This window comes from Gallus gallus, chromosome 2 (genome assembly GCF_016699485.2).
Source record: "Gallus gallus isolate bGalGal1 chromosome 2, bGalGal1.mat.broiler.GRCg7b, whole genome shotgun sequence".
Lineage (NCBI taxonomy): Eukaryota > Metazoa > Chordata > Aves > Galliformes > Phasianidae > Gallus > Gallus gallus.
The window spans coordinates 39,416,149-39,433,742 of NC_052533.1; the positions used below are offsets into that span (position 1 = coordinate 39,416,149).

The 17,594-nt window shown below is 37.3% G+C and overlaps 1 protein-coding gene across 9 annotated transcripts in view; it reads left to right on the forward strand.

Annotated features, from left to right (window-relative positions):
• RBMS3 (RNA binding motif single stranded interacting protein 3) overlaps positions 1-17,594 on the forward strand; it is a 698,917-nt gene that overhangs the window by 602,145 nt on the left and 79,178 nt on the right. For all 9 annotated transcript variants that reach the window (XM_015281782.4, XM_015281784.4, XM_015281783.4 and 6 more), the window contains 2 exons: positions 6,703-6,809; positions 16,473-16,519. In XM_015281782.4, the coding sequence (XP_015137268.1) occupies positions 6,703-6,809; positions 16,473-16,519 (154 nt within the window). The remainder of the gene's footprint in view (positions 1-6,702; positions 6,810-16,472; positions 16,520-17,594) is intronic.

Below are 17,594 nucleotides of genomic sequence, written 5' to 3' on the forward strand. Positions count from 1 at the left end.
TTGTTACCCCATTTCAACATTACTTTAATATTTCATTTCATCTAATCTATTTGGATTGATTTTGTATTTTTATTTAAGTTCCAATGCTGCATTGAAGCATCTGTTTCTGTATGTTATCTCCATAAAATAATGTACGTATCTAGTTAATGCTCTCTGTTACAAAGGTTTCCCTTTATCACCAGCATTAGAAAGGAACGTTTTAATAGGCCTGAACCAGATGCTCTCAATCTGCTGTTCTGTAGAAAATTTGAAAACTAAAATAGATTTTTAAACAGAAACAAACTGTAAAATAAATGGTGCAATTTCTCATCGAAAGCTGACTGTCGTTTCCGATCAGCTCTAACAAACCTTTGCTGGGGCTTCTGCAATTATATGATTAAGTACAGTTTTTTTATGTAGTACATAGAGTGTTTCCATTGATTGCAGTAAGACCTGGATTGCACTTCACAGTCATCATGCTGTTTCTCCACCGTATGCATAGAATTAGCTGTTCTACCTGTTCTATATAATTTGTGTTTCACGTAATAGAAGTGCTAACTTTATCCTTGATGAACTATTTCTCCCCTAGGATTTATTTTCCTTTTCTAATATACTCTTGCTTTTTAGAAATAATTATTTCACAGAAAGATGAAAGGATTGCTTCCCATTTCTTAAGACAAAAAGGTGAACTAGAGATAATTACCTCAGCTATAATACAGTGTATCAAAAGTAAATCACTTTTTTTTCTTTTTTATTTCTAGCCAAGTAGATGTTTGCCTTTTAACTGTTGCTTTGGTTTAGTTTTCTGTTATACAAAATTGTTTCCTCAATTTTCACAATCACATTGTGAAAATGATATGTTCTAAAAACAAAATGCATTAACTCCTTGTTTTGCTTTCATAATCAGCTGTGTAAATCCTCTGAATAATCATCTAGTTTAGTGCAACTCTAAACCTACTGGAAGTGGATTATACAAATATGTATAATGTATATTGCTTGAGTTTATAATTCTAAAGACACCAGCTTCCATTCTGTGCTTATTTATGGATGCCTGTGTGTGTAGAATCACTGGCTCAATCAAAAACATTGAGCAGCAAGAAAATATCTGAACATGTAATAGTGCACTTTCATTCTGCTTTTATGTATATATGTTTATCCTGTGGTCTCATATCCAGTTTTATGGAAATGTGGAATAAAATCTGTTACCCCACAAAATGATCAACTCTGACGTTCAACAAGTCAAGTACTTCATACAGAACAGGATGATGCATTTATTTGCTTCATTACTCATGGTTTCCTTACTCAGCTAATGCTTTGCCCTTACGTATACTTTTGTCCTTTTGTGTCACCTACCGTCTTTTGTAATTTTTCCTCTTCATTCTCTAAAAGCAGAATAGCTATGATTGTTTTCTGTAATCTTCCTTGAATTTAGAATTTTATTTGTTTGTTACTTAGGGGTGAATAAGTACTGTGTGTCAGAACATTCTTGGGAATCAGTAGACCCACTAGCGCAATGAGTTGCTCTATTGATGGGATCAGGAAACTACTACAGTTTCAAAGCTTAAAACTGCGAAATTCATTTTGTAAATAAACTTTGTAGGTTCTGAAGAGCCTGTAGTCCTCCTGGGTACATCCATATCAGCACTTTAACTTGCTTGGTTGTGCCTTCCTTTTAGAGTTTTTATGCCTCTAGCATCTCTCTCTCAAATACTGTATGAGTTAACAGCTCTACTTGCAAAGTGGCCTTGGTATTACTGTAGAACTAATGATTGATCTGTGGCAGACAAATGTGGTGCTGCTTGCATTGATGTTTCAGTCCAGTACTCAGTGTGGTTTGTACATGGATGTGCTGGCAGAATACTTAAAATTTGAAAGTGAGTGAAGAAAAACAGTTCCTAAAACATGATCAGTTTAAATGCTTGGTGTCACTGTGAACTCAATTATTGTTCTGGTTCTTTTTTGATGTGGAGGAGGATTTGCCAGGGCTGAAAAATAAATTAATCCAACCTTCTACTGAAAACATGCTTTGGAAAAAATCATTGACTGTGCATTGACCATTCTTTGTTAATGGCACTGACTTTTTCATCATTTTTCATCACATTAACAAAATGAAGGAGTTTAGAGATCCACATGAGTGTTCATATCACACTTATTGCTAAGGTCTCTGCTAGAAACGTTATCTTCATTTTTGCATAAGATGAGATTACTTTCTTCCTGACATGCTGAAAAATATTGTCCTCAAAAAATATTCATAGTGAAACAAGTTAAAATACATAAATATGTTCTTGTTATTACTTTGCTGTATGTGTAATTCTTGCCACTGCTGGACAGATGATGTGATATGACTGTGAATTGGAAGTGGTCAGGGACAGTCTTTTCTCAGTATACAATTGAAAACCTTACTGAGTACCTGAAATAATGAAACAGATTCACTGAACGCAAATGACAGCTTTCATCTTCCCAATCCTTTATGAAGCACATGTTCATGAATATATACATTTTAGTATATGTAGAAGCTTGAGTGTTTCAGCCTTCTGATGAATGAAAGAAAAAGGAAATTATGTATTCAGAATTAGTTAGGAATTTGGGTGTTTTTTTGTTTGTTTTTTGTTTGTTTGTTTGTTTTTGGATGAATTCTTCAATTTAGTTGAAGTTGCTTTCCTGTCCTGGAAGATCTGTTGAGAGGCTGCCAAATATGGGAAGGGGACACTATTATCCCAATCTCTTTCCATCTAAAGGTTTTTTCCTATTCTAAATACCAGTGTTGCCTTTGGAGGTATAGTGGCATTTGGCAGTTTGGTGCTGTCTGTGCAGTCAGTCCACCTAAAGTACCAGAGCATGAGAAGTTGGGCTCCTAAGGGAGCTCCAACAATACTGACAGCCTTGATTGACATAAAACCAGTCTCCTTCTTTTGCCTTCACTGAACCCTCAGAGTAAATTCAGGGTCTGATTGAAGAGAGATAGGACTTTAGCCATTTTGTCCCATGGGAACAGAATTTGAATACTTGCAGCAACTGCCCTCTCCTAAAGCAGCCCTGAATATCTTGGCAGATGCTGTTTAGAAGCACTGTCAATTTGATCCCGTTTCCTTCTCAGGACTGAAAGCCAAGTTCAGAGCTATTTATGTCTTATTAACTCGAGCAGGCTCTGGATGGGAACTGCAGCAAGCATTTAAATCTTTTCTTTGAAAAATGGGTAATGGCTTAATGAACCTTGTTCAGGTTAAAGCTGTTATTTATTCTTGATATTTTTATTTGTTACTGTCAGGTAGAAGTCAAAGAAGGAGCAGTGCTTTGTATCTTGAAGAGTTTATCAGAATGGAATGGCTTGAAATTTATCTTGAGTGAATCAATTCTCACTTTTACGACAGGAAAATATCAACAGCAGATTTTCCAGATATGCTTCAAAATACCACACATGCTGAAAACTTCAAGGTTGTCAAGAGCCATGCAAAAAAAATATGTGCTTATCAGTTCGAAATATGACCATATAAAGATATCCAAATTACCTTTTCTATTAAGTCAGCAGTGCAAAAGGTGAGAGAATAGGTGCATTTATTTCCAGTCACTGTATTCATACATAGGAAAAAGAGAAAGGTAAAAAAAGTCAGTCCACATATTCAGGAGCATTTGTCTGGAATGGAAGGCAGCAAAAACAGGAACAGTTTGAAAGATTCCCATTTTTTTCTTCCTCTCCTTCAGAAGTATTTAGGAGGAAAATATCCCAATCCTTTGATCTTAGTCACATAATGCTGATATAGTTTGAACAGTTTCTTTTTGAATTGACAACCTTAGTATTTATGATTTTTTTTTACTTCTTTGTTGGAAGTAAATTTGCTATTTTCAAAGCACTTTTGACATTTCTTGCAACCATTCAAAAAGAATTCTACTTAGAAATAGTTTTTCTGATATATGGAATAGGATATGTTCTTTCCAGCATCCTCTGTTGTTATGTATTTGTTTAGTAAGAATGATTGTAGTAATGTTAAATATTCCTGTGCATCTGAGCTTACAAAGGTTAAGAGTCTTACAAGGGATTGCAAAAGGGCTGAAATAGATCAGACTTGAGTTCTTTTGTGTACTTAGAGCAACATTTGAACTCCTAAGACTCTTTTACATTCTGTCTTACTTCTGAAATAACAAAGGTTGAATTCTTTATATTTTGAGGTTATTACCATAGTTGCTCCCAGGTGTAAAGCTTTAAGATCTAAATCTCTTCAAATCATTTTCTATTTTATGGGATGTAATCTGCTACATCCCACTGTTTTGTTTTGTTTTAGAAAGAAAGAATATCCACTAATAAGGAAAATCTGAACTAGACTCTATCTTCCTGCCAGAACATTTTCTTCCCATCTTCCATCTTTCTACTTATGTTAATGTTGATTGGCATGTGTTGATCTTTTTCCCAGAATTCCTGTCAGTTTTTTGTAGAGGAAAAAAGCCTCCTATTGAAGAAACTTGCCTGTGCAGGGCATGGTTCATTTGTCCTTTCCCATCTTCTTCCCTAACCCCAAAAAGCCAGTACCGTCTCTTTTTCCTCATTTTTTTAGGTGTGGTGTGAAGTTGTTTGGCACATCTGTTCAATGATGTCTGCCAATCTCGGTTAACTTGTGGAAGGCCCAACTTAGCAATAAAAGGTTATCATATGGTAGTGCTCAATAATGGGAAGTTCAGAAATGGCAACAGCTTCCCATTTGTGGTTGGCTAATTTACAGGAAGGATATGTAGTAAGCCATATGATTTACTTGATTGCTGTACCACATCATAGCATATAGACTAACAGCACATGTGTACAATAGCAGATGATCACGGCACATGTAAATATGCAACATTCAGATTGTTTTTGCATACTTCTGATACTCCTGATACCATATGTTTATTGATAGTAGTTCAGCACTTGAAATAAAAAGCTTTTGAAGCATCAAATGTGACATTTAATAGGACTTTCTCTAATGCTGGCTTAGCACCTGCTCCTCCCTCACAATCACATCAAAGTGAATTGTAAGTAACTGCTCTGAAATTATGCTGCATTGCACTGTGGAGTAAAACTAGTAGAAGTGGAGGGCAGTCAGCCCCATAAAATCTTTCCGTCTGCGGAAAGAATCTCCACGGCCACCTGAATGCTTTTAAACCTTCATTATTTAAAGTTTAAAATGGTTGGCTGAACAATGCTTCTACCAAAATCTCATACAGTAACCGAAGTCAGAGGTGGGGAAAGACCTCTGGGGTCACACACTCGAGCTTTCTGCCAATAATGGATTGTTCCCTGCAGTTCAGTTTCTAGTGACCTTGGAAATTACTAGCCTGGTAAAATGGTAATGAAAAAACAAAGCTGTTAGAGCTTCAAAAGTAGCCAAAATGATGCAGTCCCAATGAGAAATTGTGGTATCAGTGTGAGATTCTCTGTGTACTTTGCTTGTTGGTTGTTGTTTTCAAGTGATCACATTTTTAACTTATGCTTTCTGACCCATTTTGAGCTGGCTATAACTAAGAGGTTGAAGGAGGAGAGCTTGTTTTAATAATATACAAGCTTATTTAATCCTCCCAGCAAATAATTTTTATTACAAATAAATGTCAGCATCTTGAGTAACCCCTTACTGCAATGTTTCCTTCTTATCTCTTCCTTCTTATTCTTTTAACATTTCTAGCCTCCCAGAAACAGAAAATGAAAAGAAAAACTATTTTACTTGCCTTTTCCTGTCAGACCCCCTGGTTAATTAATTAGAGCCTCAAGTTGTAATGCCTGGGAACCCAAGTTTCCAAAAACATCATTTTCAGATTTCTTTCAACCAAGCCAAAATTGATTTACTCACCAGTTGATATAAGCAATAAAAGAAAATCTTGACATCCATCTAACAAAGTGGGTAGACCATGGCACCTCATTTAAGATGGAGACAGCCAACGCAAGTTCCCACTACCAAGCCATGTACAGCTTGATCTGAAAAATGTTTTAGAACAGACTACTAAAAGCTGGTTGGTGGGAGAAGATCCCAAGACACAAAGTTCCCGTCTTGTGGCACCCATTTGGTATATGGTAATTTCTTCACTAGCAGACCCTATTGTGTGCTGGGGTTTTGAGTGTGTAGCTCTGGGAATGTCCATCATTCCTGGGGCTCCAGCCACCCTCATTATTGTACTCTCCCACATCAGAGCCCAGCTGGAGAGGAAAAGAGTTTTCTCAGCTGCCAACTTGCTTAAAGGAGAAGTTAAGAGGAAGAGAAAGCTAATTGGACTGTGCTTGGCAAAACTGTCTGTTTTATTCTGTTTATTCAGAATTTAACGTATTGAGTGCTGAGAAACACAAAAATAGTGAGAACACTTATTCTTTAAACAGATTCTTGCGAAGTTTTTACAATAAAAACAGAAAGCTGCGTTAGTAAAACAGTGTTTATCCTGCAGTAATGCTGGTCATGAATACGTGTCTAACTTAGCTGGAACTAATGCCTGACTCTACTATTTCACTTCAGCAACTTAACATTCTGCGTAGGCTGATTATTTTTTCAACAATATTTGCTAAATTCTTTTAAGGGCTGCCAGTATATATTTTTTGAAGCTTAGTTAATAAGAACAGCTGCCAGTAGAGTCAAGGCTGAAAGAGGCAAAAATATCTGCAGAAGGCAAGATTTTACTTCAAAAGATCAGTATTACAAAGCACTACTGTTGCTGGTATAATCACTTTCTTTGGGGGGTTGCTAATATAGACTGGGTTTCTTGTCTTCACAGCCCCCACTGAGCCTTTACTGTGCAAATTTGCTGATGGAGGGCAAAAGAAGCGCCAGAATCAAAGCAAATACACACAGAATGGAAGGCCGTGGCCCAGAGAAGGAGAGGTAAGTGCCACGTGGCAATTACTTTCCAGGGATTTGGGAAAAGTCAGCTGTAGATCTGAAGGTCTGCCTTTCAGGGCTATGAAGAAACAAGATTGCACAAAAAATGCAATAGTTTCACCCCAGACAAAAAATGACCACTAGTATGTATTTGGGGGAAAGAGGAAGGTTCATAAAAGTGTGTGGGGTTTAAAGTTGCTGGAAAAAAGAATTTCAAAGCTGGATGTGATGCTCTGCACAGCCTTGTCCCATTCCAAGGGCTCTCTGCCACCAAACTTGAGCCCAGTATTTTTTTACTGGTGTGCAGTCAGCACCTGTGGTGTACCTCTTGTAAACCCAGCATCAATTTGCACCTACGCAACTTAACGATGTTATTTTTTTCTTCATCGTCCAAGGAACTGGGGAACATCTACAAAAAGGAAAGTTATACTTGCATTCATTCCAACACATAATCCACGTAAAAGTTTCCCAAAAGCTTCTCTGAGCTGCGATCTTCAGTCTGTCCAAGACAACATTGTTTACAGTAGCCTCAGATCTATCATGTATACAAAGTGGTTTTTTTAAAAAAAGATTCTATCAGTTGCTTTTTGCTCTGCTGTAAATAGTCTGTTACTGGAATTTCCTTTCTATGTACTTGTACATGAAGCGACTCCAAGTGTGGGTGAAATAAGAGAAGTATCTTTGACTCTTCAAGAATTTGTTTATTCTCCTTGCATGCTGTTAAAGGATAAAGACACTTGAATAAATGAGGTGAAGTGAATCTGGTCATAGTACCTTCTTAAAAAAAATATGTAACTGCGAAGGCAGAAGAACTTATAAGTATTTCCATTCTAAACACCTATTCTTTGTGTTTATGAATGAGAATTCAAAGAAAAAGTATGTTGCTCAACTGTGACTCACTAAAACCAAAGTCCACAAAACCAAACTCCTTCCCTTCCCTTCCCTTCCCTTCCCTTCCCTTCCCTTCCCTTCCCTTCCCTTCCCTTCCCTTCCCTTCCCTTCCCTTCCCTTCCCTTCCCTTCCCTTCCCTTCCCTTCCCTTCCCTTCCCTTCCCTTCCCTTCCCTTCCCTTCCCTTTCCCCTTCTTCTCCTTCTCTTCTTTGTGGGATTTTTTATGTTTACTTCAATTTTACTATGCAAATAAATAAAAAAAAAACTATTTCATATTTCTAAGATAGGTGTTTCAAGAGGATTTCTACTTTATTGTACCTTCTTCCTTTTGCTAGTTGATATTTTTTGGATCATTAGCTTATGACATATAAATGCTAGCACAACTGGTGAACTCTTCAAAGAAATGTAAGGTCCTCTTTAAGGCACAGAAATGTCTCCATCCTGGAAAGTGCTTGTTGTGCACTGTTTCAACAAAAACGCTCCAAAATATTTTTAGCCTTTTGGGCTTAAAATGCCAAAAGACAGCCACATTTGCTACAAGAAATTGCAGAAACCTCCAAAGTTTTGTTGCAGTATCTTGTGTGTGGGGAACAAGTACTCAGGAATTACTTCAAGTAGTAGACTCAGGCCATTGTGTGCAGTGCTCTAAAAACAAAGGCATATATATAGGAGGCAATAACAATCCCTGAATAAGGTCAACAATCCGTATTATAGGGACCTCTAAATCCCTGTTTAAATAGTAAATGCCATTGCAGCTATTATATCCACTGTTCTATACTTCCTTCACTTCAAATCCATTAAGAAAAGAATTTAAAGTCAAAGCCAACAAGCCACCTTTATGCCTATAGCCTCAGGGCATTGGCTTCTTACATCATATGTAGTTCATTTGCTGCTAATGGAGTGGCTCATACTAAGGACAACAATATCCCCGTTACCTAGAGGCATGGTGTGCCTAATGTGTTAATGACATCAACATTCAAACGCTATTTTTCAGTGATGGGAGTCATAATTTCATCTTCTTGTTTGCAGTCAACTATCAAACCACACAGCTGTTGTCATGGTATAATCTACAAATGTGCAAAGCTAGTCAAGATGCAAACTCAAAGTATTTCAGGCTAGGAATCTGTTCTGTAGAAACTGGCTTTCTCAGATTTACTGAGTTCTGCTTAATACCTCACTCCTCATTGGACATTTGCTACTCAAAGCATCAATGATAATGCATGCTGCTGGATTTCCTCCAGATTATCATATAATTTTCTTATTTCCTATATGAAATACTTTTGTGAAATTAATCTTCTATTTTATGAGCATTAATAATCTTACTCTAAGCAAGATGTACCATTATGTTGTTCAGTGTAGCAGTGCTCAGGTAACTTTCTTCCAATTATTCCTGTCAACTTCAATTTCTCTAAAAAAGAAGAGGTAGCGAGTAGTGAGAACTTACTGATATATGACAAGTGTCATAGTTCTGATTACAAATAGAATCTGAAAATATTCCCTGCACCTTTGTTCTCTCTCAGTTTCTAACCCAAAAGAAAAATTCATGGAATGCCATCCAACTGCTTACTGCCTCAGTATTTCCACCCAGGCCAAATCCCATGATATCTAGACCAGCATGTATATGGCTATTGGTCAGATAAGGATTTGCATTCTTAAATAGTTACATGAAGGGCATTTCTAAAACTTCTGAGGTTTGACTAGTGTTAATACTGGATTCATGTGATGATTCTTGTTAAAAAGGCAGGCTCCAGAGAAATGACACAGTTTTGTCACTCAAATTATGCCAAGGAGACACAGACAGCTGTACAAAGTATTTTGTCGAAGGGGGTAAAGGCAGGAGATTTAGTGGGGAGAAACAGATTGCTGCGGTGGTACCTCTGGCTATGCTATTCTCAGAGGTTTTGCTCTCTTGTATGGAGATCTTCTGTGAAATATAAAAAGAGAAATATACTACTTCTTTTTTTTCTTTTTTTTTTTTTTTTTTGGTAAAGTTTTCAGGCCATACTGCAGAATATAATAGAAAATCTTATTCCTATCATACATTTTTGTACATTGTTTCATAACTGTATAGAAATGCTTTAATTGGCTGTTAAATTCCATCAGCCTTCTCCACTTGTACAACACACCCACTGAAATCCCAGCAACATTATAATTTGCCTTGAAATGTTCACTTCATTGTAGAAATGTTCTTTAGTGGGGGCGGGGTAAGGAGAAACAAATTTCTTATCCCATGTGTGGTTTACACAGCTTTTAGAAAGGCAGCAGTGGGATCTGGCTGCCTATAGGCTGCACATCACTGCATAAAGCTTATAGCCCCAGCACTCTGAAAAAAGCAAAGGAGGAACGTGGTCAAAAAAGAACTGGAGGTTGTTAGCTATCACCTAATTTTACATTGGCATTTGGGTGCAGATAAATCTTTACCTTTTAAAGTCAAGTCTTTAAAAAATTCTGGATTTCTCTAGGGCTTTTCAAGTTTTTTGTTAGTTCTTTGTTACTTGGGGTTTCTAACCAAACGCCAGTTCTAATGAGGGAAGAATGTTTGACCTTGAACAACGCTTTTAGTCCTTACCCTTCCTCTCTTGGTTGAAGCCTCAGGAAACATTCAGCAGATTGAGAGAGACATTTGACTGAGAATTTGTGCTGGCTGACCAATTCCAGACTATGCATCCAAGAGTTTAGATTACTGATGGCTTTTTAAAAGGCTGTCAAACTATCTATCTAATATATAGGTGCAGTAAATATATAATGTCTGCACACATTGGAAATACTTGCAGTGAAATTCTAAACTAATAACTAACTCTATTTCTGTCCAAAGTTTAAATTCTTTGATTTCAGGACAGACTTTTCTGAGTCACACTAGTTTAGTTCCGTACTCTGTTTTGAAATTGCCCCTGACAAGATCGTGTTGAGGAAATGGTGATGGAAAGTAATCATATTCAAATTCTGTCTGTAAAATATTTGATTTAATTTGCCTCAAAATTGTAACTGACATGTCTGGAGGTGTATGATATTTCTCCAAAAAAGTTCATTAGGTCAAAATGCATCTGGGGAATCAGGAGTAGTTCCAAATTGGGATCAGATTGGATTGAGAACTGCAACTTAAATTTTATGGCTTAATCTTTTATTGCAGAGTTTTTGAAACTTTGATTGTTTGGAAATAAAATCTCTTGATATGTGCGTTCAAGTGAATGAAATTTATCTGATAGAAAGGAAGAAATATCAAATAATTTGATAATAAATGAAATGCTTTGAATCAGTCCAAGGTTAACTAATAAATCATAGGTTCTTCTAGAAAAAACAGTTCTAGAAATGATAGCCTTTCTATATCTAGTCAACCCAAAGAGATTTACAGTCACATTATTATGAAACATTTTAGCACTTCAATTGCAATCTTCTTTAAAATTCAGACCATTTACATATTTTTGTCATCTTTCTTGCCAGGGGAATATCGTCATCAAAGTCTTGGTGCATATATCACAACAGTGACATGCACCACTGAATGTGACCCCTTTGTCATTTAATTTAGTCTGATGTCTACAAGGATATTTAATAATCTGCAAAAAATAATTCCTGTATTGATTGTTTTCTTCTTCTGTTTTTTTTGTTTCTGTCTAGCCAATAAATTAACCCCCGTTCTTCCCCTTCCCCCTTATCCTCCTTTCCTCTTTTCAATTTTTTTTTTTTTTTAATTAAGTATCACCTGGTGAAATTTCTAAAAAACTAAACGTTTTTGCTTGCTTCTAGAAACAATAAGAGGACAGTAGTTTGGGAATATTGCTTTTCACAGTTAACAGTTTCACCTCTCTGCTTCTTATTACAATTTTGTCAAATACAAACGGTTACTTAGAAAAACATATAACAGGTAATTTGAGAGATAACTTAAATGTCTTTCATGCTTCCAAGGAAATAGGCAGTACTTAGATGTTCTCCATAATCTACAGTGTCTAGAACTAATCTATTTTGTACCTAGACAAAGTAGTTGTTCTTTTGGTGAGGAAAAATTTGCAGGCCTGCTAAGAAATTTGCAAACTTCAGCACTCCTCATTTCATTTATCAGATAAATTATAGTGGGAACAAAGTGACTTAACAGCAAGAACAGAAGCTATGTAGATCAGACTTCCAGTCCAGTTTTGTAGTACAAAATGTTTCTAGTTATTCATTTGGGTTTCTGAACTTCTGCTTGTGTCTAGCAACTCAACCTCTGACCTTCTGGGGTTCATGAATCACTTGCCTATTTTGACCTCAGTATAATGTATTTTTCCTTTCCATAACTACTTTCTTCTCAGAAGCTGCAGCTGCTTAAGGAACACATGCGTGTAAAAACAAGCATTTCCCAACACGCAACATTGGGAAATGACCCATTGTTTTCATATTCACCTATATATTTTAAAAGTGTCACATTTACATTTTTAGATTTCTCCTCCTCTGAAAATAAATGGTGTCTTTTTTTCAGAATTAAATTCAGAAATCTTCCTAATAATGTGGAATATTTCTGACAGAACTGTTCTAAACAATCAAAGGAAGGAGCTCTGCCAAGTTAACTTTCCTGTTGACTGAGCTTATTTATTAAATCAGTATTTTACACAAATCTCATTTGTCTTCTGGTTCTTTCCCTCTCCTCTCTCTTACTTCTTCAAAGTGTTTTAGTTGGAGTATCTGCTGTCAGGGCACAAGAGATCCTTGTGCTATGATGCCTGGCAGATATTAGTGGTGGTAACAAAACAAGCACAGGAAATTCAGTGTTGAAAATTCAACTGATTCCGCTGTAGTACCCAAGAGCAAATCCATTGCCCTGGAACAGCAGCTTGCAGTCTTCTGGCATGATAGGATGAGGGACTGAGTCAGAGGAGATGGGGCAGAGAGGATTGTCCTCTCCTCTAACTTCCACCTCAGCTTACCGGAGAAATCCCTTGAGTCCTAGGGTACAATAATGCGTTTCCACATCTTCCCTTAAGGAAGAGAAACCCAGCGACCCTACTGCTTAAAAAACCCACCACACTATTGGATTTCACCCCTTTTTAATTTGTTGGCCTCTTTTTTGTTTGTTCAATAGTGTCAATAATTAGAAAACTGCAGTAGCAGAGTAGCAGAATTTTTCATTCCTCTGTCCTATGTTCAAACACTTCAGTAAAAATAAGCAATAAATAAACATGCATGATTTAAATAATCTTTTTAAAACAAATAATTTTAACCAGTATCGTTTTACTTTTGCCACCTCTTATATTCTGAACATAGGTGAGTAAATACTGAGAATGTTCCTTATTAATATGTGCAGAACTGGTAGTAGATATTCCTTTTAATTTATGCTTTAAGGAACTGAGTATTGAAATGTTGGGATGCAGAATTTTTATTCAGAAGGTGAGTATGTGTCTGTTATCTGGCATAAAAATTCTGTGGCTCAGTCATTCCTTAATAGGAGATTCATCTGACAAATATATTCCTGAAGCAACACTTCATCATCAGTGCCACACTCAGGTGGCATTTCATCAGGAAGTGTCACTTTCAGAAGCAGGAATAAATCCCTGTTCTTCCACTGAAACATAAGCAAAACAGTGGATGAACAGACCTGGAAGAAAATGCACTTCAGCATGAATGAAGACTGCTACAGGGGCATCAGCCAGCACCTCAATACAGTTAATACCTTATCAAGCACTGTGACAGCTAGATTCACTTCTCTGTTTCTGAGAGAATAATTTGGACCTCTGTAGAATGGAACTCTGAGGCCAACCCTAATATTCTGTATTTGGTATTTTTGGAATTCCTGTTTGTGTGTTATGGAATAAAGTGCAGACAATTTTCCAGTAAGTTGCTATTGCTCATCAGTTTTTATTAGTCATGTATGAGGATGCTTCAGACTATAAATCTTTCACTGGTCCAGGCTAACTGTTGCCTCTTCTGCGCTTCTTGCCAGCATAATTTTTTAGGGAGAAATTACGCAACTTGATGAGAAATAAGTAAATAGTCCTCTGTTAGCAGCTATTTGAAAGAGCAGCTGTTTAAGGCTATTCAGCAGTGGCAGATATCAGCAGTATTACTCGGGAATCTGTAGGTGGTGTACCATATGCATATATTGCCACATGCTGTGCTGTTTTTGTCTAATGCAAAACTCTCACTGTCAAATGTGTTAATCATATTTACAGTGGTCACTGCAAAGTATTTGGACAGATTCTGGTAACCCGTCACCTTGTAGTACGGATATGGAGTTTGAATGAGGATATGAGAGTCTAGACTTAAATATTTTGGACTCACCAAGCCCACAACAGTCACTTTTGTCCCTTGTTCCAAATACTACTAGTATGTAAGAATGTGATTCTAATATGGGGAGAACAGAGCATATGCAGTTTGTATTCACATGCAAACGTGGAGCATTATGGTGTTGGAAGGCAAACTGAGGGTCTGCATCACTAACGTGTGCTCTCACGTTCACGAGAAATGTAGCTGGAAGTAGCATACACACATACACACTGATCCTTCTTGGGGCTCCTGTGAAAATCCAGTGAAAGAAATGCTTCAGTTTATCCTTTCTGCATCTTCATATTTATGTCCATCAGAGAAATTAAAAGCAGTTGTCCATGTTTCCCTTGCCTCCTAGCCCTCTTTTCGTTGCTGTGGCTTTGAGTCAGCCCCGGTCCGGGCCATCATGAGGACCATTAGGTCTAGAAACTCCCTTAATTGGAATGCTTGGATCTGTCCTTTCTGAGGGGTTTATAGTTTGCTTTCTTTTTTTTTCATCATTTCTGAGTAGATGAAATGCTAAAATGTCAACACCTTGATTTATAAAGAACATCTTAAGTTTTTGTTTGTTTGTTTGTTTAAATATTGTTAAACTAATTTTTCTGTAGGGCTTGTGTGTACTATTTAAGTTGTCTTTACCAGTACCAGGATATAAAAAGGGAGTAGTAAGAAATTTTACAAGTGCTGAAGGGAGAAAGGAAAGTAAGAATGTTTTTTTCCAGAAAATGTATTGCAGAAAAAAAAAAAAAAAATGTTTATGATTTAAATTTTTTTTGGCTGTGTCTTGGGATGAACTATATACCTTTCTATTTCCAAACAATAGAATATAATGAGAATGTTTAAGACATAAGAAAAGAAAGCAATTTAATTAGATAACACTTGATGATTTTCTAAGCTATTTTATTTTTTAGGTCAAAATTAGCAGTGGTCATGCTCACCCTAAATTTGATCATTTGACATTTTAAGCTTGAAGAAACAGCCATTTTTATTTTTCTTCTTATGAACTGAATGCATTTATAAAAACTAGCTGCATGTCTTAGCCATTAGTCTTCGAAATCTTTTGCATGGGAGCTTGTGCATATAATGGCATCTGCAGTAAGGAAAGCATTTGCCCTAGCATCTGCTTAAAAGAATAATGAGAAAAATACATACATTTCATAATGACCCATTCTTTTTTTTTTTTTTTTTTTTTTGGCTATGTCAGGTACAGTGAAGCCTATGCTTTCAGATCAGGAATGATTTTTGGCCTCTGGAAACTGGGGCCATCTCCTCGTAGACTGGTGAGCAGCTGCCAGGCTAATGTGGCTCTTCCATGAGCCCTGCCGGCCCACTGCCTGTCCCTCACCAGTCCTCTTGCCCTTGCAGCTCAGTTGTCTGCATGGGAGCCAGCCAAGTGCAGAGACTTCCCTGACCTGACCGAGCAGCCATCTGGAAGGGGGCAGATGTTGTTATCCAAAAGTACTTCGGTATATGGCTCCAGGGGTGTTAAAAGCTCCCACCAGGAGTGCAAACCCTGCCATGAAGTTAGTGAAGCACCTGTCCTTGAACTGATTGCTTCCGTCTCTTGTCTCAGGCAGTGCATGGTACGCATGACAAGTGGAGAGGAATAGAGTGCCTCGGGGTGAGAGGGTGCCCTAGCCATTTTTTGGCTGCTCCTAATGTGAGCAGAGCACCCTGAGGATTAGGGGCCCCCTCCTCTCTCCTTCCAACCAGCTCTGATTGCCATCTTTGAGTCTGAAATGGATTGGGAGATTAGGGCCCCCGCTCTGCTCACTCCCCACCTTTCTTGCTGTTTCTGTATGTAGTTTTGCTAATGGTGGTGGTAGTGACACTGGTTAACTGGATGCTGTTTTGACATCTCCAAATTTTTTTGCACAGGTCACTATCTGCTTGGTCGTAAACAGCAGTTGAATGGCCCTGTGTAGGCCATAAATAAATTATTGGTCTGTTTAGACCTCTAAGGTACTTTAAAAGCCCTGTTTAAAAGCTCAGGCACTTTCTTGTTTTGGTTGGTCTTTTGTGCTTCACAGCCCACTTGTTGTCTCTTGTCTAATGGTGATGAATCAACTGTAAGCACAACTGATTGCCCAGGGAAATGGCAGAGGCCTCCAGTCACGCAGGGTCTGGTCTTGGTAGGAAAGATGAGATTCCTGCCTGAGAAGTTCTTGTGAAGTTGGCTTTAGGGTATTTACAAACTACCTGTTTAGACCTGGAAGAACAAGATTTGGCCCTGTTGTGTTATACTGTAAATGCATTGATCCGGATGGAGACATTGACTGATACTGCAGCAACAAAAATATCGTTTGGCCTAAACGTTACGGGGAGGTGTCACCAAACAGATCTGTTTCTCAGGGACCTGTCAAGGAGGAAGCCAAAGTGTCTGTGCTTCTTTGGACCATCTGAGCTTCCCTGGAAAAACTTTCATTTCTAAGTTGCATTCAGTTTTTATTCTCATTGGCACAGACTATGTTTAATGTCTTTTTTTTTTTTTTTCCCCTGCAATAATAGTAAAAATCTGTTTTTCTTCCCTAACTATGTGCAGGCTGGCATGGCTTTGACTTATGATCCAACAGCTGCTATACAGAATGGGTAAGAAATGCATGTTTTCTTATGCCTTTTTAAAAATTATTTTGAATACCATATTCTGTTTTCTCTTTCTGTGGTGAAACTCATTCAGAAGCAAATTTACTCAGTCATATTTTGTCTGCAGCATGTGATGCTATACAGTCAAGTTCTTCTTTTAGTTTCCCTTTTATTTTTATGCCCTTTTGTTTGTAATATCCATTTGAATGGGAAGTTGTTTTTCCTAATAGTTTCCATCTCTATTTGGCAAATGCTAGCAGTTGTTTTTTTAATCTCTTTCTCTCATGAAATGAAAACCAGTAAAGTTTCCCTTTACTGACTTTGCTTTTGTTAAAATGATCATTGAAGATTCCAGCATATTTTGGATATTAGAGCTGTTACTTAATCTGGGTCTTCTCTGCTGCCTGGATGGCTTCCATGGCATTGTCTGAACAGAAATGCCAAACAGTGCAAAAGCCTTATATCTGCATGCAAGCAGATGGGATTCAGGAGTAGAATGTAAAACAACACTCCTTTTCATTGCCCAACTACAGCCTGCTGAAGAACTGAAACTTTTTTCAGATTTGCAAAGAAGTTACATCACCATATTATTTATGTGCATGATTACATTTCCAATTATTTCATGAAGTAGAAAAACAGATCCTTGAGATCCAGCTACCCTTTCAGACAGATCAACAATAATTTGAAGAGAAGCAGGAGGCTCAGCCCTGAACTCTTTGACAGTCACTCTTTGATCAGAGTGATGTTTGATATGATTATTCTATGCATATTCCCATCTGCACTTTGCAGTGGAAGGATTGAATGTATTGATATTGAGCAGAGTGGATTTATTTGTTAAATGCTGTTTAGGGCACTGCTAGTTGAAGCATTTAAAAAACCCGAACAGTGAGAGTAGTTTTAAAAAAATCAACAGTAATAGTTTGCATATTTTACTTAATTGCCCTTCGTAAGCAATATCTTTGTAGGACTTGTGATACTCTCACATTGTGGATGAAGCAGCCAAGACAGAGCAGCTCAGAAAAGAAGTTTTTTTTTTAATATATTTTTTTTTCACACAGCTGTGATTTCATAATCCTCTGGT